At 39.2% G+C, this 25,421-nt stretch overlaps 2 protein-coding genes across 3 annotated transcripts in view; one reads left to right on the top strand and one right to left on the bottom strand.

The window, feature by feature from the left end:
• LOC114658415 (cadherin-4-like) overlaps positions 1–25,421 on the top strand; it is a 2,147,065-nt gene that overhangs the window by 1,485,009 nt on the left and 636,635 nt on the right. The window lies entirely within an intron of this gene.
• lama5 (laminin, alpha 5) overlaps positions 1–25,421 on the bottom strand; it is a 266,233-nt gene that overhangs the window by 138,993 nt on the left and 101,819 nt on the right. For both annotated transcript variants that reach the window (XM_028811670.2, XM_028811671.2), the window contains exons 4-9: positions 14,018–14,136; positions 11,970–12,140; positions 11,356–11,453; positions 4,848–4,963; positions 3,951–4,069; positions 1,444–1,534 (exon numbers count right to left, since the gene is read on the bottom strand). In XM_028811670.2, the coding sequence (XP_028667503.2) occupies positions 1,444–1,534; positions 3,951–4,069; positions 4,848–4,963; positions 11,356–11,453; positions 11,970–12,140; positions 14,018–14,136 (714 nt within the window). The remainder of the gene's footprint in view (positions 1–1,443; positions 1,535–3,950; positions 4,070–4,847; positions 4,964–11,355; positions 11,454–11,969; positions 12,141–14,017; positions 14,137–25,421) is intronic.

Genomic DNA, 25,421 nt, shown 5'->3' with positions numbered 1-25,421 from the left:
TCAATCGTTACAGCATTGGAAGAGTGGTGACCAGGTCATGAATCACTTGTATTGACAAGAGCATTATAAAAGCTCACAGCAGTAGGAGCAAATAATCTTCTAAAGAATTCTGTTCTACAGTGCAATGAGAGAAGACGACTGCTACGTTTACTTCTGTGACCTGCCAAAATGTTGTGGTGAGGGTGACTGCTATTGTCAAGGATGGCCTGTACCTTCTTCCCCATGCACCTTTCTACCACAATTCCCAGTGAGTCCACAGTCCTGTCCAGCACCAAGGCAGCCTTCTTTACCAGCTTGTCCAGCCTCTTTATGTTTTATCTGTCATACTGCCTCCCCAACATATGGCAGTGAAAAAGAGGACACTGGCAACAACTGTCTGATAGAACAAACACAACATTTCACTACCTATGCTGAATGATCTAAATCTTGTGAGGAAAAACAACCTGCTCTGCTCATTTCTGTAGATGACATCTGCATTCACAGAGGGGTCCAGTCTGTCATCACGGTGAACACCTAGATATTTGTAAGTCTTCACCACCTCAATGTCCTCCTCTTGGATGTTAACAGGCTGAAGGGGGAGCTTAGACCTGCGGAAATCCATAATCATCTTCTTGGTCTTTGTTGTGTTCAAAACCAGCAGTTCTTAGTGCTCCAGTCACTGAAAGCTCCAATCAGGTCCTTATATTCCCCCTCCTGCTCATTCATTATATACACTATAATAGCTGCATCATCAGAGTACTTCTGAATATGGCAAAAATCCAACTTAAATTTAAAGTCTGCTGTGTATAATGTGAACAGGAATGGGGCCAGAATAGTCCTTTATGAGGCCCCAGTGTTGCTCACTACCATCCCAGAATCAGACAAACTGCAGTCGTCCAGTCAGGTCATTATGAATCTAAGAGGATTTCTGTTTATGGAATACCCTTGAGTTCTTGTGTTATTTTACACTGGATGTCAGAAACGTCACAAAATCTGTGTTCTTTCATGGCAGTTTTAATGATCCAATGGATGAACCAAATTGGCAATTGATTTCTTAACCAGGAAGTCGCAAAAACACTGAGTGTATTATGGCTTAGGTCTTTGTCATGATGGATGACCCACTTCTGGCATTGTCATTCACATCTTCTCACCCCTCCTCACCCAAACCACTTATGCTGCTCAAAGGCACCTGACTTTTTGATCTCGTCCTCACTAAATGCCACTTTCAACAGCTCCAATGTTCCAGTATTATTCTGTAGAATGGACAACACTACACAGCTGTTCTAGGTATTTATAAGTCATACCTTGTATGTCCAGATCATATTTGTCATGTTTGTAAACATTTTAAGACTATCTAAACCTCAATTCTTACAATTCTCTAGTACCATGTTAAACTCCAGTGACTACTTGATATATACAGCAGTGTACATTAAGTTCTAAAGATTAGGTAAATAGCATATGTACCTGCACAGGCAAATGGGGAGGTTACAGGATGGTCAGGAGACCTGTAGAACCCCTTCTCACATTGTTCACAGTTGACACCAGTGGTGTGATGCTAAAAATCAAAGACAAAGAACTCATATACATAGATCTCTATCATCTCTATACTGTACATATATAGTCAAACATATAAGCACAGTGAGTGTTTTATGGGTGTTTGAACACAACGGTAAAATACAGAACGACAAAGAAGCGAAAGCGTCACTAACACATTTTTTGTTAACAATCTAAAATGGAGGAGGAGAAATACCCAGATGATTAAGGTTATTTCTGCCTTATCACAATCCCCACCCCTTCCAGATTCACCATTTTATAAACTGACCAACCACTAGAAGACAGTATTCATTCCTGAATCAGCTTCACCGTAGGACGGAACTAAACACCCTTGAAGCCTTTTGTGTTTCTGGCACAAAACCAAACATTTGTCTCATATGGTTCTGCAACTCATTTCTCTTGCATACAATCTCAATTAAATGAGGCATCCCTGTCGACCCCAACACCAATTTTGCTCTCGTTATTGTTCTTCCACAATATACACAGTAGATGAACACAAACAATTGGGAAACTGCATTAGGTTTTTTTAAAAAGTTATCCAGGTAAATCGAGATATATTAGTTGGAAACACCTCCTGAATAGATTATTAATTATTAAAATAAATGCAAATTATTAACATTTATGTTGACAATGTCAAAATGTTAAACAGAAAATATCTGCTACAATGATCAACCATTAGCGCATCTCACTTATATACACTGCACACATGACTCTATTACTACTACTACTACGATTAATACTTAAGCTGGACGTTTATCTTTCTATTTATCTATGTGCTGGACAACATATTTAAAAATTCATTGAACATTTGCTCCACAAAATAAAACAAAACGTTTTTGCAAAGACAGCATTAGTTTCATTATATACTATGATGTCTGAAAGTAAAGATTGGGAGTGCCAAAATAACTGGTGTTTGTAAAAAAGAACAGATGAAACAAAATTTGTAAAGTTACTAATACACAATGCTATTAATTCCATTGTTTGTGAAATTGAAAGAGGCAATTTGTTTTTGATTATCCAGAGATTGGTACATCACTGTTAAACGGGCATATCTTTAAAAAGGAAGCAGGAGTTGGGTACCTGTTAATGCCAGAAGCCCAAAGTAAATTAAAAGCCTTGTAGCATTACACGGCTTTTCCAACAATTTAGTCACGGACTTCACTTACTTAATGTTAATATAGTCAGAAGGAGGCAGTCAGAGGAAGTTGTGGCATGCTTTTGTGAACCCAGTTATTTAGTCTAAAATATCCAGCATCTCAATCCAACCAATCCGTGACTCTCACCAACAAAATCAAACTGGTTTGATTCTGTCTTAAGTTGTATGGGTGGGCACTGCATACAATGCATATATTGCTGCTACAAGGAATAAAAAGGGATTTTGAACCTAACAAACAGAAGAGAGAGGATCATCTGTCTAAAGTTTTGTGTTTTATGTACCATGACAGAATGGAAAAAAGGGCTGAGATTGCGACTGAACTTGTCATTCCGGAAAGCACTTGTACAGAACTGGCTCTGTCCGCTGGCATGTTATTGGCTGTCAGAAAAATAGGTGAGCCTCTTTGCAAATACAAAACAGTGCTGGAAAATTGTCACAAACTCATGTAATTTGTCATGCCCTGTGATTTATAGTCTTGAAATCTGACATCCTCAGTTGATGGCATCAGCAAGCTCAGTCATCAAGTATGATATCCTCTTGATATCCTCTCTGAATAGAAGTCGCATAATGTGCCACCAGGTTAAAATAAATGAACTGAAAGGTGCAGCTAAGCTAAACTCACACAAGCAAATATTCTTATGCAAGCAAGCTAAGAAAGAATGACAGAAAGGTACAAAGTAATGGGCTTCCTGGGTTTACCGTATGACATTGCCATTCAGAAAAGTTTACTTCTGTTAATAAAAGTAAGATTGATAGGTGTTGTAGACAAAGCTCACTATTGTGGAGGTATGGCGGAAGTAATAACTCTCCCCCCAACTCCCAATATCAAACAATTCAGACGCCACTGGCTCAGAACTTGAAACTGAATGGATATGACTCCAGTATGGAGACGGCTCTCCTTGAGTTTGTTGCCACAGATTAAACAATATGAGTACCCCGAGTATTGACAATAAAATGGCAAAAGCATGTGATGGAGCAGCAAGTTATCAATATCAGCAATTTAAGTGTCACGTTCCACATGTGCACATTGTATGGAACAACTGGCTAAAGGTTTTACAGCTTGAATGTGATTGACGTGTAAAATAACTGGAAATGTTTTCAGCCGTGTTAACAATAACACAGACATTTCAAATATCATTTCATTCATTTAGAGCCAATTTTAACTATAAAGAAAATTGTCCAATTAAAAAAAGTAGTAACGATTAAATTCGTTTTTTTTAATACTAAAATGTACATAAAGTATTAATTTGCTGTTCCACACCTGACAGTCTATACAGACACCCCCTCCCAGGAATTCTCTTTGCAGATTCATGCTGGCTCTTCTCTTCTCGAATTCAGGGTCATAGTAGCAATCAAATGCATGGTTGTTGCAATTGCATGCTGAAACAGAAAGAAATTCAGTTATTAAATCCACTTATTTCATTAAAGTGTCATGGGGAGCATGGGGACAAATAAAATAGATAAGACAACATTTCACCATCAACACTACTAATACACAAGATACTCGTAATTAATATGAAATAAATAATGTGCCAATCCCGCTAGGCTTCATAATTGTCTTTTTGTAAGTTAACATATTTTAAATTACTATTTTATCGCCCTCTCATTAGTAGGTGAAGTATAATTCCTTCAGTATGTGACTATTAAAAGTGTTCCAAATACCTAAAATACCTAATCTAAGCTGCACCCTTACATCATTTCAGAAGCTCAGGTCTGTTTTTGCTTAGCAGCCCTGTGCAGATGTGAGAAAGAGAGGGAAATACTTAGTGGCGTCATGGCTCATAGGCAGCAAGTCAACAGGTAGAATACAACATTTTTTTAAACCTGTTGCTGGCAGTCTTTCCCCAGCACCATTTCAATTCTATCAAACCATCTAAAAATAAATACAATATCTAACAGGCTTGTGTGCTCATGTTTGTTTAACTTGGCTTCAGTGAATGACTTTAATGTGGCCATAAACACAAACCCTGGGAAAACACTCTCAAAGCCAGGCCACACGATGTCATTTGTTTTCTTAACATTTTTACAGAAGTCATAAGAAACCATCAGGGAATATCCCAGCAGGCTACTGACACTTGATGAAGGGGATAGATGGAAGTATTTTTATCAAGATTGAGACACCCCCACAAGAAATTATAAAAGTGGAGAATTCACTCACGTTCACACTCATTGGCACTGTCTGTTGTGGCGGGTTTCCATGGTAGCTGGTTAAATCCTGGACAACAGCGCTCACACGATCCTCCACAAGTGTTGTGTTGGCAATCACAAACAAGTCTAGGGGTACAAAATGATACACATTAGGATTATTAATAAACATAGATCAATCTGAAAGGTACTGATTGAAACAGGCAGGCAGGCAGGCAGATAGATAGATAGATAGATAGATAGATAGATAGATAGATAGATAGATAGATAGATAGATAGATAGATAGATAGATAGATAGATAGATAGATAGATAGATAGATAGAAAACGGAAAGTATTCACAGCGCATCACTTTTTCCACATTTTGTTATGTTACAGCCTTATTCCAAAATGCATTAAATTCATTTTTTTCCTCAGAATTCTACACACAACACCCCATAATGACAACGTGAAAAAAGTTTACTTGAGATTTTTGCAAATTTATTAAAAATAAAAACATTGAGAAAGCACATTTATATAAGTATTCACAACCTTTGCCATGAAGCTCAAAATTGAGCTCAGGTGCATCCTGTTTCCCCTGATCATCCTTGAGATGTTTCTGCAGCTTAATTGGAGTCCACCTCTGGTAAATTCAGTTGATTGGACATGATTTGGAAAGGCACACACCTGTCTATATAAGGTCCCACACTTGACAGTTCATGTCAGAGCACAAATCAAGCATGAAGTCAAAGAAATGGTCTGTAGACCTCCGAGACAGGATTGTCTCGAGGCACAAATTTGGAGAAGGTTACAGAAAAATTTCTGCTGCTTTGAAGGTCCCAATGAGCACAATGGCCTCCATCATCTGTAAGTGGAAGAAGTTCGAAACCACTAGGACTCTTCCTACAGCTGGCCGGCCATCTAAACTGAGCGATCAGGGGAGAAGCGCCTTAGTTGGGGAGGTGACCAAGAACCCGATGGTCACTCTGTCAGAGCTCCAGAGGTCCTCTGTGGAGAGAGGAGAACCTTCCAGAAGGACAACCATTTCTGCAGCAATCCACCAATCAGGCCTGTATGATAGAGTGGCCAGATGGAAGCCACTTCTTAGTAAAAGGCACATGGCAGCCCGCCTGGAGTTTGCCAAAAGGCACCTGAAGGACTCTCAGACCATGAGAAAGAAAATTCTCTGGTCTGATGAGACAAAGATTGAACTCTTTGGTGTGAATGCCAGGTGTCACGTTTGGAGGAAACCAGGCACCACTCATCACCAGGCCAATACTATCCCTACAGTGAAGCATGGTGGTGGCAACATCATGCTGTGGGGATGTTTTTCAGCGGCAGGGACTGGGAGACTAGTCAGGATAAAGGGAAAGATGACTGCAGCAATGTACAGAGACATCCTGGATGAAAACCTGCTCCAGAGCGCTCTTGACCTCAGACTGGGGCGACGGTTCATCTTTCAGCAGGACAACGATCCTAAGCACACAGCCAAGATATCAAAGGAGTGGCTTCAGGACAACTCTGTGAATGTCCTTGAGTGGCCCAGCCAGAGCCCAGACTTGAATCCAGTTGAACATCTCTAAAGAGATCTTAAAATGGCTGTGCACCGACACTTCCCATCCAACCTGATGGAGCTTGAGAGGTGCTGCAAAGAGGAATGGGCGAAACTGGCCAAGGATAGGTGTGCCAAGCTTGTGGCATCATATTCAAAAAGACTTGAGGCTGTAATTGCTGCCAAAGGTGCATCGACAAAGTATTGAGCAAAGGCTGTGAATACTTATGTACATGTGATTTCACAGTTTTTTTATTTTTAATAAATTTGCAAAAACCTCAAGTAAACTTTTTTCACGTTGTCATTATGTGGGTGTTGTGTGTAGAATTCTGAGGAAAAAAATGAATTTAATCCATTTTGGAATAAGGCTGTAACATAACAAAACGTGGAAAAAGTGATGCGCTGTGAATACTTTCCGGATGCACTGTAGATAGATAGATAGATAGATAGATAGATAGATAGATAGAGTATAAGATCTAAACAACATTCCTCATGGGTGGCACAGTGGTAGTGCTACTGCCTCGCAGTAAGAAGACCAGGGTTCACATCCCAGGTTCTCCCTGCATGGAGTTTGTTTCTTATCTCCTTGTCTGCTTGGGTTTCCTCCAGGTGCTCTTTATCTTTAACTTATTCTTTTAGTTTAGGATAGTAGTTCGGTATGATTCAATAGTATATCATTGAATTTTAGACTTGCAGCAATAACTTCTGTATTAACCTTTATTATTGTTATCCTCACTCTCCTCTGAAAGTGTGTCAGTTCAACCCCCAACATGCTCACCCTGAACTGTAAAAACATTATAAAACTGCAAGAGAAAAAACACATCTTCCTCTGAAAAAGACAAAGGAGGACCAACAGCCTCCAGCCCTGATGTGTATGACAATCACAAGAACATTACCACTGATTGTGGAGTAGCAGTTTGTTCTCACATCAGACTCATCAGTCTATAAAAGTAAATTGCGAAACCTCCTTGAACATTTTCTTAGAAAGAGTAGCCAGATTTAATTTGTTATTTAAACAGATATTGAAATCTCAGTCATGTAACCATTCTCAAAACTCCTTAAGCCAATGCAATGTTTCAGGGCAAGGAGCCAGCACTTCATAGGGCGCATTCATACGTAGACCTACACTTCATTTGCAGTCTCCAGTTAACTTAGCCTGGAGGAAAAACTCAAGCAGGCAGAAAAGCATATGCAAACGCTAACTGGTCCAGCACTCAGCTCCAGGACTGACACTCACCACTGCACCACCACCTACAGTATGTAAGGTGTGAGAATGCCCTGTGACAGACTGGCACCTTGTCTGGAGTTGTCTGCTGCCTTGATCACAGAACTGCTGGGATAGTCTTTGCCACCCAGCCACAAGTAGGCCTGAACTGGATTACGTGCATTTCAACAAAAATGAATATATCAGTATACATATTTTCATATGCCTGTGAAAAAAGCACTTCTTATGATGGCTTAAGGATCATCCTTTGATTAGGTAAAAACCTGTGAACTCTGTGTCGATCATTTCTTTAAATTTTCTGGCTTTGAAAGATGTCTTTTTTTCTAACTTTGACTAAGATTTCAGTTTTGCACCTTTTGTTTTTATGAAAGATAGGACTGCTTTCCCGATGATGAAATTTTCCACAATTCCAACTATGTTTTCTTCTTCTGGTCCATATAAATAAAATTCTGTCTAGCTTAGGCAGAAAAATTCATAAATGCGTAGGGTTTACTGACTGCATAATCAGAAGACGGATTGTCATTTTAATAATAAGCAAAATTCTTAATTGTGAGGGCAGGAATTAAATAAGGGCGGCACGGTGGCGCAGTGGGTAGCGCTGCTGCCTCACATTTGGGAGACCTGGGGACCTGGGTTCACTTCCCGGGGCCTCCCTGCGTGGAGTTTGCATGTTCTCCCTGTGTCTGCGTGGGTTTCCTCCCACAGTCCAAAGACATGCTGGTTAGGTGGATTGGCGATTCTAAATTGGCCCTAGTGTGTGCTTGATGTGTGGGTGTGTTTGTGTGTGCCCTGCAGTGGGTTGGCAACCTGCCCAGGATTGGTTCCTGCCTTGTGCCCTGTGTTGGCTGGGATTGGCTCCAGCAGACCCCCGTGACCCTGTGTTCGGATTCAGCGGGTTGGAAAATGGATGGATGGATGGAATTAAATAAACGAAGGCCAGGAAGAGAGATGCAATCATAAAAGAAGAAACATGCTGAGAATATTTCACATTGCCTACCGACAAGACATAAATCAAAGTCAAAGTATGGAAAAGAAATCGTAAAAAGAGATATCTTAACGATATTGTTTTTATTGTTTGTTTTGAATAATCCATAAACTTGGACTGTTAGGAAGTGTATGTGGCTGACTTTTATACTGTCATGGTGACAATGTCACACACTGCCTATCAACAGCCTGCTAGCAAATTACGAACAACAATCAATGGCGGCACCCATGATAAAAATAAAATGGCATTGCTGGAAGATGTATTTCAAAATCAACATTTTTAAAAACATTTCCAGTCAAATAACTGATCAGACCATTTAATTATTTGCCCTCTAACAACTCAGAACGATGTCTCTATTATTTCCATAGGCCAACATAAAGACTGAAAAATACCAAACAATGGCATGGAATGGAGCTTTGTGCTTGTGCAGTGAGAAGTCTTTTCACACGTTGCTGTTTATCAGGGCACCACAGTGTGGTGATGTTGGTTAGACATGCAACTAAAAATTTCACTGTATTCTGTAGTGCTACAAAAAGGTGAACCCCATATGCAAGATGCAATCACATTTTGGATTTTTCAGGAGAATATGTATATACTAATGTGCTTATGGCAATTTCTCACAAACACACACAGAAGCTGAATTAAGACTAACTACCAATATGATGCCCTTGAGTTATTGATACTTGGAAGACAACCTACATCCTGAACTGTTCCCGTCTAACGAATTGAGCTGTTTTCCAAAAGCAGTTTATCAGGAACAAGGCGGTGAACTAACACAAAAGGATATCCCTTTTTGATTTTATAGCTCCAATATCACTACCAAACTCCTGGTGATGCTTAGGAAGGTACAATGAGCAGGACATCCTGACACTCCTAACACTGCATTGTTGCATTGTCCCCTTTGGTATAAATTGTAACCACCCTCTAAATTATTGATAATTTACAGGATGTAATTATGTTTGTAATCCATAATCCAAGTTTTTGCTGGTATGCACTAAGAAACAGCTGTTGTTAATTAATTTAAAAAATACAGTAATATGTTTAACTTTACTATGACACAAATATGCTTATATAATAATGGGCTCATCTTAATTTAAAGAGAAAAGGAAAGTAGACCTAATTGGCATTGGACTTAGAGTGTCTCATAAACCCCCAAGAACGTGCAACAAAGCGAAAGTAAGCTGGCTGGGCGTGTGTTGGTCAGGCCGTGTTTCAAGTGCGCAGCTGTGGACCTCAGGAGCGGAACTGTGTTCTTTCAGTCTGGCAGGCTAGGACACATTGTTGAATTCCAGAGCTGATAAATGTCTGTCCTGCCCTCCTCCTTCCTCTGCTTCTGCTTATCTCGGAACCCCTAAACTCCTTCGCTCAGTACATTCCACTGATAATCAACCTCAAAGTGTATAAGTTCCGTAAGCCTTAGAATGCTGACTATTTTTGCCAGGCAGAGGTTGGAATTTCATTTGCTTTGGATTGTTTATTTTATTCAGAAGACACAGACATGTTTTCAAATTAAACCAAGCAAAGCAATGTATCTGAGGGTGCCCAGTCTCAGTTTCATTTGGAACAGCCCAATACCAAATAAACTCTGCAAGCCTCTTCTTTTACAACATAAAGGTGGAACTCCCTGAACATCAGAACAATAAACAAGACAAGAACAAGCCATTCAGCCAAACAAAGCTTGTCAGTCTTATCCACTTAATTCTTCTAAAAAAATACCAAGTCGAGTTTTGAAAGTCCCAAATATCCTACTGTCTACCACGCTACTTGATAGCTTATTCCAAGTGTCTATGGTTCTCTGTGTAAAGAAAGACTTCCTAATGTTTGTGTGAAATTTACCCTTAATAAGTTTCCAACTGTATTCCCATGTTCTGGATGAACTCATTTTAAAATAACTGTCTCGATCCACTGTACTAATTAAACATCATAATTTAAAACACTTCAATCATGTCACCTCTTAATCTAATTTTGCTTAAACTTGAAATTCTCAGCTCTTTAAATCTTTCCTCATAATTCATTCCCTGTAGCCCCAGAATCAGTCTAGCCGCTCTCCTCTGGACCTTTTCTAGTGCCTCTATGTCCTTTTGTAGCCTGGAGACCAAAACTGCACACAGTACTCCAGATGAGGCCTGTTCTCATCTACTGTATATTGTTCTAATGTTCCTTGTATTCTGTGGATGAAACTTAAGATGTGTGGCCGTCATGATGTCACTTCTGAAGGACCGCCCTCCACCTTTATATTGTGGTGGACATAACAGATTCCTTCTGAATGTCCTTGAACTTTGAAGAGTGTGGCGTTCAAACCATTGTTTTCGTTTGATTTTCTGGTATATTCTGGATGTCTGCTTCTGTTCTTGGATTTTATATTGGGACTAATTTGATCTGGGATGCCGTTTTAGGCAAACCCCTTTTGGCTTTTTATTTTTCTGCAGTTTTAAAATATTCTTTATTGGACTAATTCTATCATGCTTGTGGTTTTTATGGGTTCCTCTCCCTTGTGGGTAGTTTTTGTGTATTTTGTGACTTTTAAAGATATGTTTTGAACTTTTGGAGCCACACCTCTTTTCTTGGGTGTGTGTAGGACTAACCTTGCCTGTAAAGTTTGGGGTTTAGGCTGCCTTGAATGTGAACTTTCCTAGGCAGGCTGTGGAATATCCTGGCCTGGTTTAGAGGTCTTTTGTTGGACTCACAGCTTTTCGCTATTTCAAGTGTACTCAAATCAGAAAAGCATCTCTTATGTGTATGTTGCTAATGCCAGAGTGTTGTGCTATTAAAAGAGTTTACCTGTAAGGATCAGTCGGGTCTTTGGCATCACAAGCTTCTGCATGTCCATTGCATACGCAGCGTCCTCCAATGCTGATATCCTTAATACTGTAGTAATACTGAGGATAAACAGGTTAAAGAAAACTTAATATAGCACAAGAAAAAAAGATAGCAGATAATTACAGTATTTCCTAGCATAACATAAAATACCCATTGGAAAATGATCATTGTGCACCACAACAAAATGTAGCACATTTCATGTAAACAAGTAAAACTATCAACTTAAAGGAATATGACAAGTTTAATTTTGTTTTGCAGATCAATTCTTCAAAGCGCTTACTGGAAAGCCAGATGGAGCTCAAGACTGTAAATCTTTCAATTACAGTGCATGTTGTGGATTTGATTTCACCAATATTGTGAGCACCATGGAGGTATGATAGGTGAAAGTGTTGAAATGAACAGCTTTTTAAACTATGAGTTATGTATTTTGGGGATCCTCTGGTCTGGGCATGATTTAGCAAAGTTGAGTGGTCATATCACACTTCAGCCAAGTCTGTTACATTTTGGGAAGGTGGTGTATTTAAATTCTACATTAAATGAGCACTGATTCATTTATATTGGACCTCATCACTTACTCTTCTAGTGACAGTTGGGTCCCGGAGAGCTTTGCCCATCAGATGTCCCAGCAAAGTGTTGGTCCTGAGGAAACGCAGGCGGATACTTGTGGCTTTTGTGAAATCACGTAGGTCAGGGGAATAGGAGAAATTCATAGCGCCAGGTCTGCCATTCACCAAAGAGACAACAATCTGAAATACAATAATAAAAGGTGATGTTGTGCTGCATTTCAATCCAGGAATGTTTTCTGAAAAATTTAAGTAACATATAGTCAAATTAACAAATTGTCTGAAATATGAATTCACATATTTCATAAATTATAGAAAGACCTTTGATTCCTCTTTACATTATTGATTAGAAATCAATGGATTGCCATCTAAGCTTTCACTTTCACTGGACCTTAATATCAATACAACAATATAAGAAGCCCTTGAACTTCAGCTCCTTGTATGAATGACACCCAGTTATGGAGAGACGATTTAATCTAACGAAAGTAAATGAAATGAAATGAAAAGAACTTATTGTTTTAACCCTCACTGAGTGAGAAGTTAGTTTTTGGACTTTAATCTCACCCCACATCTCAATGCTATACACTAGCAGTCACACACCTGCTACCCCCTTACAGTTCTGTCCACCCTTCATTTATTTAAATGGCTTTATGGTGCAGGCAAATCCCAGTTTAACAGTGATATAGTTATTAAATTTCAGATGTACAAGCTCACATTAATTATCTTAATGCTAATGTCAAAATAATATAATTGTGGCTTCAAGACGTTTAACACAGCACACTTCTCTAATGGTCAGGCAGAGCCTTTTGTCACAATTAAGATAATAATTTCAATCTCTGAAATTCCAAAAAAAATGTAAAATAGGCAGAAATTGATTCTGATTGCAGAACAGATGATAAATCAGCCACTAAACACAGCAGCCAAGTTTCCATAGAAACAATATTAATATGACCTACTCTTGTAGCATACCTTGCCATGCTAAGGCAGTGGAAACGTGGCATTACGTAAGATACCACCCAAGACCAGTTGCCAAAACAATGGAGGAAGTGGAGGTGGTGCAGACTTATAAATTCTTGGAGGTCCATCCAAGCAGTAGACTGGATTGGATAAGAAACACAGACATACTGTACAAAAAGACCGAAAGTAAGTAGGAGAGTAGTTTGGGATATTCTTCCAGTCCATCATGCATGTAGCCATCGGACTATAAAATGCCTCTTCCCACCGTGCTGACCTTTACTGTAGCCAGTTGCAATAGACAAGTTAGCACAGGTGTATTATTTTTTTCTGTTCATTTATAATTAATGTTATATTATGTGCAGTATACAATTCTGTGCTTTGCATTTATGTAATAGTTGCACTCATTTTGTGCTGCTACAGAATGTAAAATACAGATCTATCTACGTATCTATCTTGTGAAGAAGGGGGCTGTGCACACCCCTGGAGGACGCGGCTGCACTTCCAAGGCCCCCACTTGAACGCTGTTGCAATGGGAACAAACACAGTATGCCTCCTCTTTGCTCCGTTAGATGATGATGATGATGATGATGATGCTGCGTGTAATATGCTTCTCGCGCAGCACTTCGTATATTTACAAGCCTGTACAGCACCTGTCCTTTTTGCTTATTGCCTTGTCTCATTTCACCCCCAGACAGCCTCTGCTCGGCAGTGACTTTTAGTGTGTGGATTTTATACTATCTATCTATCTATCTATCTATCTATCTATCTATCTATCTATCTATCTATCTATCTATCTATCTATCTATCTATCTATCTATCTATCTATCTATCTATCTATCTATCTATCTATCTATCTATCTATCTATCTATCTCTGATATGTGTCTATTCATGGTTCTTTAACTACCTATTCGATAATAAAATTTCAGTCTATGGCATAAGTATCAATTATTCCCTTTTCCCCTTTTTGATAAAGTAATGTACAGTTTACTTAACACTGTTGAGACTCAAATAATGGTATTATGATGCAAATAAGGGTGAAAAGCTGATACATTCTTTTCATCTATCTACTAATGACGGAACTAATCATAAAGGCATACTTTACCTCTCCATTCTCTAGGGGCACAATGCGTGAGTACTCAGTTGTACAAATGACATCATTGTCTTTAATAATACGTTCAACTGTTCTCTGGCCAAACTTTTCAATGCAGTCTCTTTTTGAAGCTGAAAAAATAGTAAAAAAAATATATATATATATATTCACAGATTATCAAAATGTCAGTAATGATTTGCAGAACTAGTTGTAAGGAGTAAATCAAACAACCACAAAACAGCTGAAGTGATCTCATGCAAATGTATTAAAAAGAGTTAAAACAGATTTTTATTCATCTTATCTTAGATTCACTTACTCCAGTTCAGAGTTCAGAAGACTGAACTTTATAGTAGTATCACCCAGTGCAATGCAGGAATCAACTCCAGACAGGCCACCAGCCCATCAAAGGGCACACTCACTTACAGTATACAGTGTTATTCATCCTAGCACACAGATCTTTTGAATATGAGAAGAAAACTAGAGTAAAAATCCATTTAAACATGGAGAGAATGTGCAAAGTCTACAAAGAGTGACTACCATCCAGTCTCTGATGATGAAGAAGGCACTTGGTGAATACAATATACCAGCCAAAATATATAAATATGGGAGACTTAATCTTCTTATGAAGTTTACAGACTTATTCACTCTTTGCTGGAAGCTGGACAAAATTCCCAACTTGTTGAAACATGCTACCATAATCTAGAAGAAGAAGGGGGACCGACAAGACTGCGGCAACAGCCATGGTACTTCACTGCTGGATGTTCTTGGAATAGTCCTTGTCTGTCACATTGCAGACAGAGTATTTCCAGGGTTGCAAGCTGGTTTCATCCCAAATGTAGCAGGATCAATATGACCAACTAAGGTCATGGTCTATAATGCAGAGTGTATATCAACTCTTCTGGCTGGATGTGTATTCTGGACTCCCTTTAGCAAGCAAATCCACTTCTTAGAAGCATTCCTCATCTGCTGCCTGGGCATCACTTGGGAGGACAGGATCCCACAAACTAAAATTCTGGAACATTGCTCACCAACAAGCATTGAGGCCATGCTTCTCAGCCATGCCTTATACTAGATAAGGCCCGTTATTCGTATGGATGAATCTCAGTTTCCTCGGATGGTGAACTTGCCGAAGGCTCCCGACCTTGGTGTGGCCCAAAGAAATGCTGGAAGGACCACTTGAAACAGTCTCTCAAGGCTTGCTCCATTCCACATACCCAGATTGAGACATCTGCTTTGGAACAGACCATCACTGAAGCAGTCTGTCACTTCGAACAACATGGGACTCATTAACAAGAGGAGAAGAGAGTGGCAAGACATCTCTATCAATATCAACCAACTGTTCCTGGAGGCCAATGCCCCTACCCATCGTGCCACTGGATATGTGCCCTTCCTGAATCGGGCTACTCTCCCACCACCACACACATATGGACAGATGGATAGACAGGTTCATTGTCAAATCTACAGACAACCATGACAAAGAGTGATTGAGACTGGCATTCAAACAGAAGAACTATGAGCTTTGAGTAAGTAGTGGTAATAGCTGTGCCAGCTTTGAATTAATGTAAAAAAAACAAAAACATTTATTTTAAAGACATTTCCTAGTATAGACAGGTTGTGCACATGTTGAAATTCTGAAAAACAAAAGTGTGTGATGCTTCCATTTATATTTTTTGATTCAAGAAAGCACTCATTTTGAGCTCTAATACATGGTTTATGTTAATTGCCAGATATTTCTTTAACGCATTTTCCATTTTATTACAAATGCAGAATTTATTCATGGACATTATAAATTATTTCAGATTAACACATTAATCCAGATTAACCTTAGTCAATTGCCCTGTCAGTGGGCATCTGATTAACCTGTATGTCTTTAATAAAAGAGACAGCATTTAATGGCTGTGCAACAAGGTGCCTGGTATGATCAGCAGAAGTAGATGACAAATCAAATGAAAGCCTGACCTTTGTAGAAAAGAGTAGCGACAAAAACGTCGAAAATGAGCTATACCCGAAGCATTTGATGCTACCTAAAGAGTTTATTTTTGTTCAGATCTCGTTTGCTTAACCACTAGCATCCCCCCACCCCAAAACTGCTTTTCAAACCTGATTAGACTTCAGCTTGCATGGAGTGCCCGGCTCTTAGTTTGATGATCTAGGGAGAACACAATCTAACTTCCAGCTACACCTCGCCAGTCCCCTGTTTACATATCAATAGCCAAAGATTCTCAGTGTAAAAAGAAATACAGTAACACCACAATAAGCATATTAAGCAGAGGAATTAAAAAAAACTATATAAATAAAATATATTATTATTATTAATATTAAACATAAATGGTGTCTAAGTCTAACTCTTCGAGTATCATTCTTCCTGTAGCCTTGAGCTTTCTCATGAAGAAATCTGTAAGCACTCCATTATGATTACATGGTCGCCATCAAATTCCTTCAGAAAGCAAAATAAAGTTTTTGTACCAAAAATATGAGGATAATGTAACCACATTTACCACCCATATCTTTCTAAGGACACAAAATCTTTCCTTGACTCAAGGGATTGTGGGATTCTCTGAGTAAGGGTTCTTTATCATACCTACGGAAACCATAATTTGCACATGCTGATCCCCATAAATTATCTACAGAATAAAATGTATTTTCTTTCCCAAACTCTCTGTGTACCCCAGTGATTTGATTATTAAAATCAGTTAGCTTTGAATGTGCTAATTAAAAAAAACTACAAAGAGAAAGTGATAGCACAGTAAAGAACTTTTGTGAGGGGCTCTACACAAGGAAAACTGGATGAGTTCTAGTCATACGTGTCAGTGATAGCAAAATAATGCAATTGAAGTCTGGTGTGCTGCTGCTCAACGGAGTACATCTTGGTTTGTAACTCCTCAACTTTGTTTTTCTGTCAGTTATTGCTTGTTTCTTTTTTAACCACTTGGGTTGGGTGGGAGAGGGAGGTTTGGGTACCTTTGTACTGTATGTTTGTTTATTGTTTATATCCTATGTTTTGTGTTTATTTAATAAAAACTTGATCACAAAAAAATAAAAGGCAAAAAGAAAAAAAACTAAATTCAGTATATCTTGATAAAACTTACAAAGGTTTAAATGGATGGGCCAAAGGAAGGCCCATCAGCCTTGTCAAATTGTGTTCATTTATTTAACCAGTAGATCACAACAAAAGATAGACAAAATTCATTTGGCTGTAGCTGAAATCTTAATCTCTAAATCTTACAGGATATACAAAGATCAGTGGGGTACTTGAAGCCCAAAAGGCATCATTTAAAACAAATATTGATCAAATAAACATCTTAAAAATGACGGGGGAAGCTAAACCATCACCAACTAAGTCTGTCTTGCAATGGGACACTAAAGCTCAAAATGTAATAGTCTTATGGCTAGTGCTATTACCATCCTGGGAAGAAAAATAGTTTCTGATATGTGACACATACTGTAAATAGCGGAACAAATGAAAAATCTAGTTCACAAATCAGAAATTCACAATTTTACTCAAATGCCACTTAAATTTTGATGTCAACTAATGCTATAGGGAAATGGTTCTCTGTCTTTGGAAGTATTGGAATGGAGTCTCGGCCTTGGGGAGCTACAGCAACTGTTGACTCGTGTCATTGTTTTCATTCCAGTTCAAGGGGAAGTACTTGTTTTTGTGCTACTGTGCCTTTACTTGTGTCATACAATTCCATGTTTTCTTTAAATAACAATGGGGTTTGTGGTGGTCGAGTTTGTGAAGCAGTATTTTTGATCTTCAGTCATCAAGGTAAAGTCGAGAAGCAGCCTGAAGAATGTTACCCAACAGACAACATGTCCACACTAGCAGTTTTGTGCTGATATATCACTAATTCCTATGCTTCAAAATGTAGCAGAAAATATTAATTTTGAACAACTGGGGCAATTTATGAGAAAGCAACTCACAGCTTACACAGATTCCAGAAGCAGTAGTTAATAAGGTACAGTATATAACATTGTCCTCAGTCCGGAGTGGGGCTGCTTTAAACTCAGTAAAGTACAGGTTTCACACAAGCAGATATAAAAACAGAGAGGGGTGGGCAACATCACAATATGTTTATGTCAACAAGAGTGAACTTCCGCTTCAGTGGTCAGATTACCTCAGTTATAGCCCATGCTTATATTTCTGTTTTCAGGGTCAAAAGTTCATTTCTTTAGTACATTAGTGCAGATGTGCACTTATCTCTAATATTTCTAACAGGGTTATATACCGCCTCGTTCTTTCACTGGTTTCTTTGTCTAGAGTAGTTCATTTCTGACATTGCACAGATGTCTAACACATCGTCATTCTATCTTGCAGACAGTCAGTGGACTTTTACTAATTTTCAGTAGTTTCTAAAATTCTAAGAAAGTAAAAGATTGTTTTAGTTTGATCAACCTCCATTAAACATTTCTTTCCAATTTAATTGATTTTGTGTTTCACTGGAGATGCTTACGATTGTGTGCTTTAACATGGATCCTTGTGCTCTCTTTCAATCTTACATTTTATTCTTACAGGTACTTTTAATTAAATACAGTTTAGCAGGCCCATGGGAATTTCAGAGACAGTGACTAAGTGCTTGGGCCTGTTCTCCCGTTTTCTACATTTATTTTTTATTTTTTGAAGTTGATAAGCCATACAGTATCTCCTTACTATCATACATTTCCCCTTGGAAATGTACTCATAAAATCTTTTATGTTTCTTGGATCCATGGTGTTATTTATCACAGAGAGGCAAACAGTAATGATTGAATGGTGGCACTTTAGTTTAACTATCCTTTACAAGAAACCATTAATGGTCACACTTTAGGTATCCATTATAACCCAGATATATATATAACAGTCTTTAAAAGTTGTAGTAAGTTTTTTATTAACAGAAATAAGTTATCATTAAAAATAATAAGTCCCTTGAAATACAGTATGTTAGATGTTGTCTTTCACTGTTTTATGTCATGTTAAAAAGGCTTATAATATGTTTTATCACATGTGGACTGTTGATAGGGTACACACCATTACTCCATATTTAAAGGTCATAACATTTGCTGGTTCTTAGATATATAGATAGAACTTTACTTGTCCCTAAGGGAAATTTTGCTTTTTACAGAAGCTCTTTAAATAAATACATAAATAAATAAACACACACACACAGTGTGGTCTGAACACACACTAGAATGACTAAAAAGCAAGAAAATTACAAAGAAAGAAAAGTTCTGTCCCAGTCCCAGTGAGGCATTATATCACTATTAGTGTAAAGGAGCCCCAGACGCGTTTCTTGACACACTTCTGCTGTATAATTCATTGGCTGAAAGTCCACAGTGTTAGTGTGTCAGAGAGGGGATGTGCAGCCTTATTCATAATAGCATTGACTCTGATTCACAGCCTCCTTCTGTATACAGGAATGCAGGGTTGAGAGTTTCATGTGCAGCATGCCAGTCACATATGCATGACGACCATCATAGTGAGACCGGCAAAGCACTGCTTGCTGGCTTTTTCAACACATTAATAACAATTTAAACATAGAGAAATGTCTTTAACTGATAGATACAGGGCATTTGTAGGAAATACAACATCTACTTCATATTAAGTTTTAGCCATTAAGCAAACTGCTCGCCAAGACCTAAAGCAGAAGTGAGTGAAGAAGAAACTATGATAACTGTTGACAATGGTATATCTTGGCTATTACTAATATCCTTATTGGAAAGAATTCTCTACATTTAACTATTTTTTATTCTTTTTAGCAAATATAAGAATAATATTTCATTACATAAGATTTACACTACTCCTTAACAAACACATTCATAATATTTCAGTTAAGTTTAAAGGGCATTTTAGCCCTGTTGTCTGCCTGTTTGCATTACATTCTATAAGAGATGCATGTTTATAGACACACAGTTATTCATGATCAGAGGTCTATGATGTGAATCTGTGTACTGTATGTACAGCACTCAAGCTTAGATAGAATATAAGCCAAACATAGAGTGAGATCACTGGAGACACCTTAGTGGAAGAAGGTGATAACCACTTGTAGGGTGAACCTCTGGGAAGTGGCCTGATAATTCTTAAAAGGGATTTAAAGATGAGGCCATGACTCTTATCAACTTTTTTTTGTTCTTTATTTCGTCTTATACGATTTCTCGTATTAGAAATTTATTAGTTTTTCGCATACCCCTTGGGGTCAGGGTCAGCCATTGTACAGCACCCCTGGTGCAATTACAGGTTAAGGGTCTTGCTCAAGGGCCCAGCAGAGTAGGATCTCTTTTGGCAGTGACGGGGATTCGAACCGGCAACCTTCAGAATACCAGCGCAGATCCTTAGCCGCAGAGCCACCACTCCACCCAACTTGAAAATCAAAAGGAAAATTTTATAGCACAATACAGATACAGACATTTCCTGGATATCCCAAGGCATTAATGTTGGTACTTCCTTTTTTCACCATGTTTTAAATACATATACATTTTGAAAATAAAAACAATGATGAACAAAACTATCTAACTTTGAGAACAGCATTATTATACAGCACTTTTTATATGAATTGTTAAAGTGTCTTTCAGATCAATCATTACATAGTGTTTTAATGTAAATCAGTCTAAATCATTATATAGTAACTTTTCACATAAATTTGTCTAAATCATTAAATAATACCATTCATATCTGTCTACTATAACATAGTACATTTAATAACTATTGGATCTTTATATTGAACCTTTCATGTCATTATGTAAACCTTTTTTAGCTATTTATATGGACAAGTTCATATTTACTTAATCATTATACAGTAGTCCTTCACATATACAATATATGTTTCCAATATATTTTTATATAATGTCTTTCACATCTGTCTAGTAATCTAAAATACTATCTAGCTGTGAGTTTCCCATGTGCTGTAAGGGGGAGCAGGAGGACAGTGGGTACTACAATGCAGTTTGTCCTGAATGAGACACTGTTACCAGGCTGGAATGCCACACTGATAAATTCTTGCTCTATGGCAGCAATTAATGCACAGACTGTTAGTGAACAGCAGCATTATTTCCCTGCAAGGGTTAAAGTTCCTGCAGAGTCTCTGTGGGAACAGTGGTGACCTGGAAGTGCCTCCCAGTAGACTGGAGCAGGAGCCAGAAATACTACTGGAACCAGAGTTCTATTGGGACAGTACATTTTATCGGGAATGTATAGATTATGGCAGTCTACTTGACATAAGCTACACCAGTTAAAATCCTTGTGTGTAAATAAATCTGATACGTCTGTGCACCGTGATATACACAAATAGACCACATGGAAAACAAGCCCAAACAAAAAAATGTTGTAATTCGAGCTCAAGCATGCCATATAAACTAAATTCATACACACAGTGATCTAGTTTGTACCATAAGCATTACAACAAAAAAATACAGAAAGTAAAAACAAACTATACCTGCCATGGCGGGCACGATAACAATATGCAAATCTGGTATACAGCTGCCACAGTGCAAATAATCACAAAATTTACAACATGACATGCCTCGACGCAACAAGCCTGATGGCAAAGTGCCACGGTAAACCTTAAAAAATCCAACACATAATAAGACCATGCATGAGTATGACAAAAAAGTCAGTCTTATCTTTAAACCCTCAAATGTTTTTTGTAAGAGACCACTTTCTCTGCATGCTGTATACCACCTGCACTTCAGAACAGGTCATCCAAGTGAAGATAAGCCTGTTCGGACCATGCCAGTTCTTGGATGGGAGACCATCTAGGAAAAGCTTTGTTTGTTGCTGAAAGAGGTGACAGAGAGGCCAACAGGGGGTGCACACTCTGTGGTCTGTGTGTGGATCCAAATGCCCCAGTGCAGTGATAAGGACACTGTGCTGTAAATTTGACACCGTCCTTCAGATGAGACATAAAACTGAGGTCCTGACTCTCTGTGATCATTAAAGATTCGTGGGTATCCTTCATAAGTAGTAATGCATATCCCAATGTCCTGGCTAAATTGCCCAGCATGGCCATTGTCCATTCTGACTCCCCTAAATATCCGCTGTCCCTGACTGGCTAACTATCTCTCTCACTCCTTCATCATCTCTTAGTGAATGTATGGGGACCATACTGGCACAATAATGGCTGATGTCACATTGTTGGTGGTTGAAGTAGTTCTCCTCTGTCTATTGTCACACACGTGCGAGTAGGGGGACGTTGTGTGGACCAAGTAAAGGTAATTCCACGCCAGGCCAGGGGGGGGCGGGGTGCACTAAACCTTCTCCTGTTGTCTCTACAGACCAGTCGCGGGAATCAAGAACATCACTTCCTGTTCCGGCGCCTAGAAGGACGTCACTTCCTGTTCCCTACATCACTTCTGGTTACCCTACATCACTTCCTGTCTGACCACTTAAAACCGCCATCTTTTCCAACCTTGATCAGTTCTGTCTTGGACTCAGTGCAATCAACAACTTTGTTACATAAAAAAGAAAACCTTTGCAGCTAGGAACATTATACGGGTGGCTGCCCCAAACCTTTCTTTACACTATGTAAAGCGTTTTGAGTAACAAGAGTAACACTGTATAAATGTAATTAATTCTTCTTCTTATTGTTTATTAAGCTGGCTTATTATGCGCTTTGGATCAGGAGAATGCAAATGCACCATTCAACACCTGTTATATTTATTAGATAACATAATATTAACTGCAGAATGGCACCATGGTCTGCTGTGTTATCTTCACAAGCAGACACAGCCAGCTATGTTCACACTATATTTAAAAGTGTCTCAGTTCTGACCTTTGGTTCATTCAAATCTGACATAGGTGTGTACAGATATCTGTTTTGAAAATGAAAAAAAAACTGTCAGACAGTTGTAACCCAACAGACCGTCATTATTAACAACGACATGCTGCCTGCTGCACTGCTTCCTGTATTTTCAGCTCAGAATATTTGCAGATTTATCAGCTTGTGATGACAAGGAAAGGAACTAGAAAAGGAAAGATCATAGATTTTGCCTTCAGCCCAGTTATCACTGCCATATCTGTATGTAGAAACTGGTGGACACAAAAAAGGAGCCAAGGCTGGCAAGAGTGAGATGTGGAGTAATGGGATGAAAAACAGCAGACGTCAAGTGGGATGTTCAGTTACTAATGTCAATGTGTTTAAATGCCATTTCTGTCAGCATATGTATACCAATTGATGTGTAATGGCTGGCACTGTCATTGTAAATGTTTTTTTCCTTGGCATACGACTTGATTTTCGACACGAAGATATAACGAAAGTGGCATAAACAGTGAAGTAACTGTGCAACAGTTCTAGAAAATTCCAATTTAACTGTTCAATCACAGGTTGCATGTATGCATTGGATTGAGTACCACACTGGAAAGTGGTCTAAATCTCATTTTATAAATTGACATTCTATGTGTTTTTTTTTATATTCATGCTTAAAGATAACATATGTGTCACAAAATGCTAGGTACTAAGTCCCCAGGTCTTAAAAGAACCAAAATCAAACTTTATCCATCCATCCATCCATCCTCTTCCACTTATCCGAGATCGGGTCACGGGGGGGCAGCTTGAGCATAGATGTCCAGACTTCCCTCTCCCCGGCCACTTCTTCTAGCTCTTCCGGGAGAATCCCAAGGCGTTCCCAGGCCAGCCGAGAGACATAGTCCCTCCAGCGTGTCCTGGGTCTTCCCTAGGGCCTCCTCCCGGTTAGGTGTGCCCAGAACACCTCACCAGGGAGGTGTCCAGGAGGCATCCTGATCAGATGCCCAAGCCACCTCATCTGACTCCTCTCGATGCGGTGGAGCAGCGGCTCTACTCTGAGCCCCTCCTGGATGACTGAGCTTCTCACCCTATCTTTAAGGGAAAGCCCAGACACCCTATAGAGGAAACTCGTTTCAGCCGCTTGTATTCGCGATCTCATTCTTTCGGTCACTACCCATAGCTCATGACCATAGGTGAGGGTAGGAACATAGATCGACTGGTAAATTGAGAGCTTCGCCTTGCGGCTCAGCTCCTTTTTCACCACGACAGACCGATACAGAGCCCGCATCACTGCGGACGCTGCACCGATCCGCCTGTCGATCTCACGCTCCATTCTTCCCTCACTCGTGAACAAGATCCTGAGATACTTGAACTCCTCCACTTGGGGCAGGATCTCGCTCCCAACACTGAGAGGGCATTCTACCCTTTTTCGGCTGAGGACCATGGTCTCGGATTTAGAGGTGCTGATTCCCATCCCAGTCGCTTCACACTCAGCTGCGAACCGATCCAGACAGAGCTGAAGATCACGGCCTGATGAAGCAAACAGGACAACATCATCTGTAAAAAGCAGTGACCCAATCCTGAGTCCACCAAACCGGACCCCCTCAACGCCATTGCTGCGCCTAGAAATTCTGTCCATAAAAGTTATGAACAGAATCGGTGACAAAGGGCAGCCCTGGCGGAGTCCAACTCTCACTGGAAATGGGTTCGACTTCCTGTCGGCAATGCGGACCAAGCTCTGACACCGATCGTACAGGGACCGGACAGCCCTTACCAGGGGTCTGGTACCCCATACTCTCGGAGTACCCCCCACAGGATTCCCCGAGTTACACAGTCAAACTTTACATAAAATAAAATAATAACCCTATATATCTTCACAATAATTTAAAAATGCCAATAAAAAACTTGACTTGATCCCTGCCCAGCCACAAGAACTCCACCACTTCTCTCACACTCTTCTATCCTTAAAGTGCTATTGCTTAATTCTGTTGACAAATACACTGTCACCATTAAAAAATGCTAAGTACATAAAGGAAGGAGGACATGTGTTTCCTCACAGTAAGACAACCATTTTCTGTTTTTCCTCCTTTGATGAAGATATAGATTTGTGTATAACTGCACTTGAGATGCTTGGAGTGGATGGTGATTGGGTAAAAAGGCTAGGTCATCTGGATGAGTTTGTGAAATGCAAGAAGACTCAGACTCTTGTTCTTCTTTCGTTACCTTATTCTGAATTACTTTCTGAATCCTCACAGTCCGAACTTTGCACATATATCATTGGTGTCTGGCTAGGGCTGCTGCCATTACACACTCTGCACCCACTTTGTCTCATTAGCCAACGTATAAGACAACAAAGGTGTTGGGGGTCAATATATCTGTTCTTTTTGCACATGTTTTTGCATATAACTACAAAATTTTATAATGATCCATTGATTTTTCTCATTTTCTGTTCTTTTCTTGACCTATGTTTCTCTGTCAGCCTGAAGTTTTAAGTTGATAAGGAAGGTCAATAAAAGTCAATATATTTATATTAAAACACATACGTGTAAATTTTTTAACAAATTACATTTACATCCTATTATTTTTTATATGATACAGTGAATGGCAGCTGATAACCACCATGAAAATTCCTACCTCCTTCCAATGGCCAATCCACCCCTGCCTGGAACTAGCTTCATAAGAGCCCCCACTTCCTCAGTC

Source organism: Erpetoichthys calabaricus, chromosome 10, assembly GCF_900747795.2.
Source record: "Erpetoichthys calabaricus chromosome 10, fErpCal1.3, whole genome shotgun sequence".
Classification (NCBI taxonomy): Eukaryota; Metazoa; Chordata; class Cladistia; order Polypteriformes; family Polypteridae; genus Erpetoichthys; species Erpetoichthys calabaricus.
This window is presented reverse-complemented; position numbering and strand designations above follow the sequence as displayed.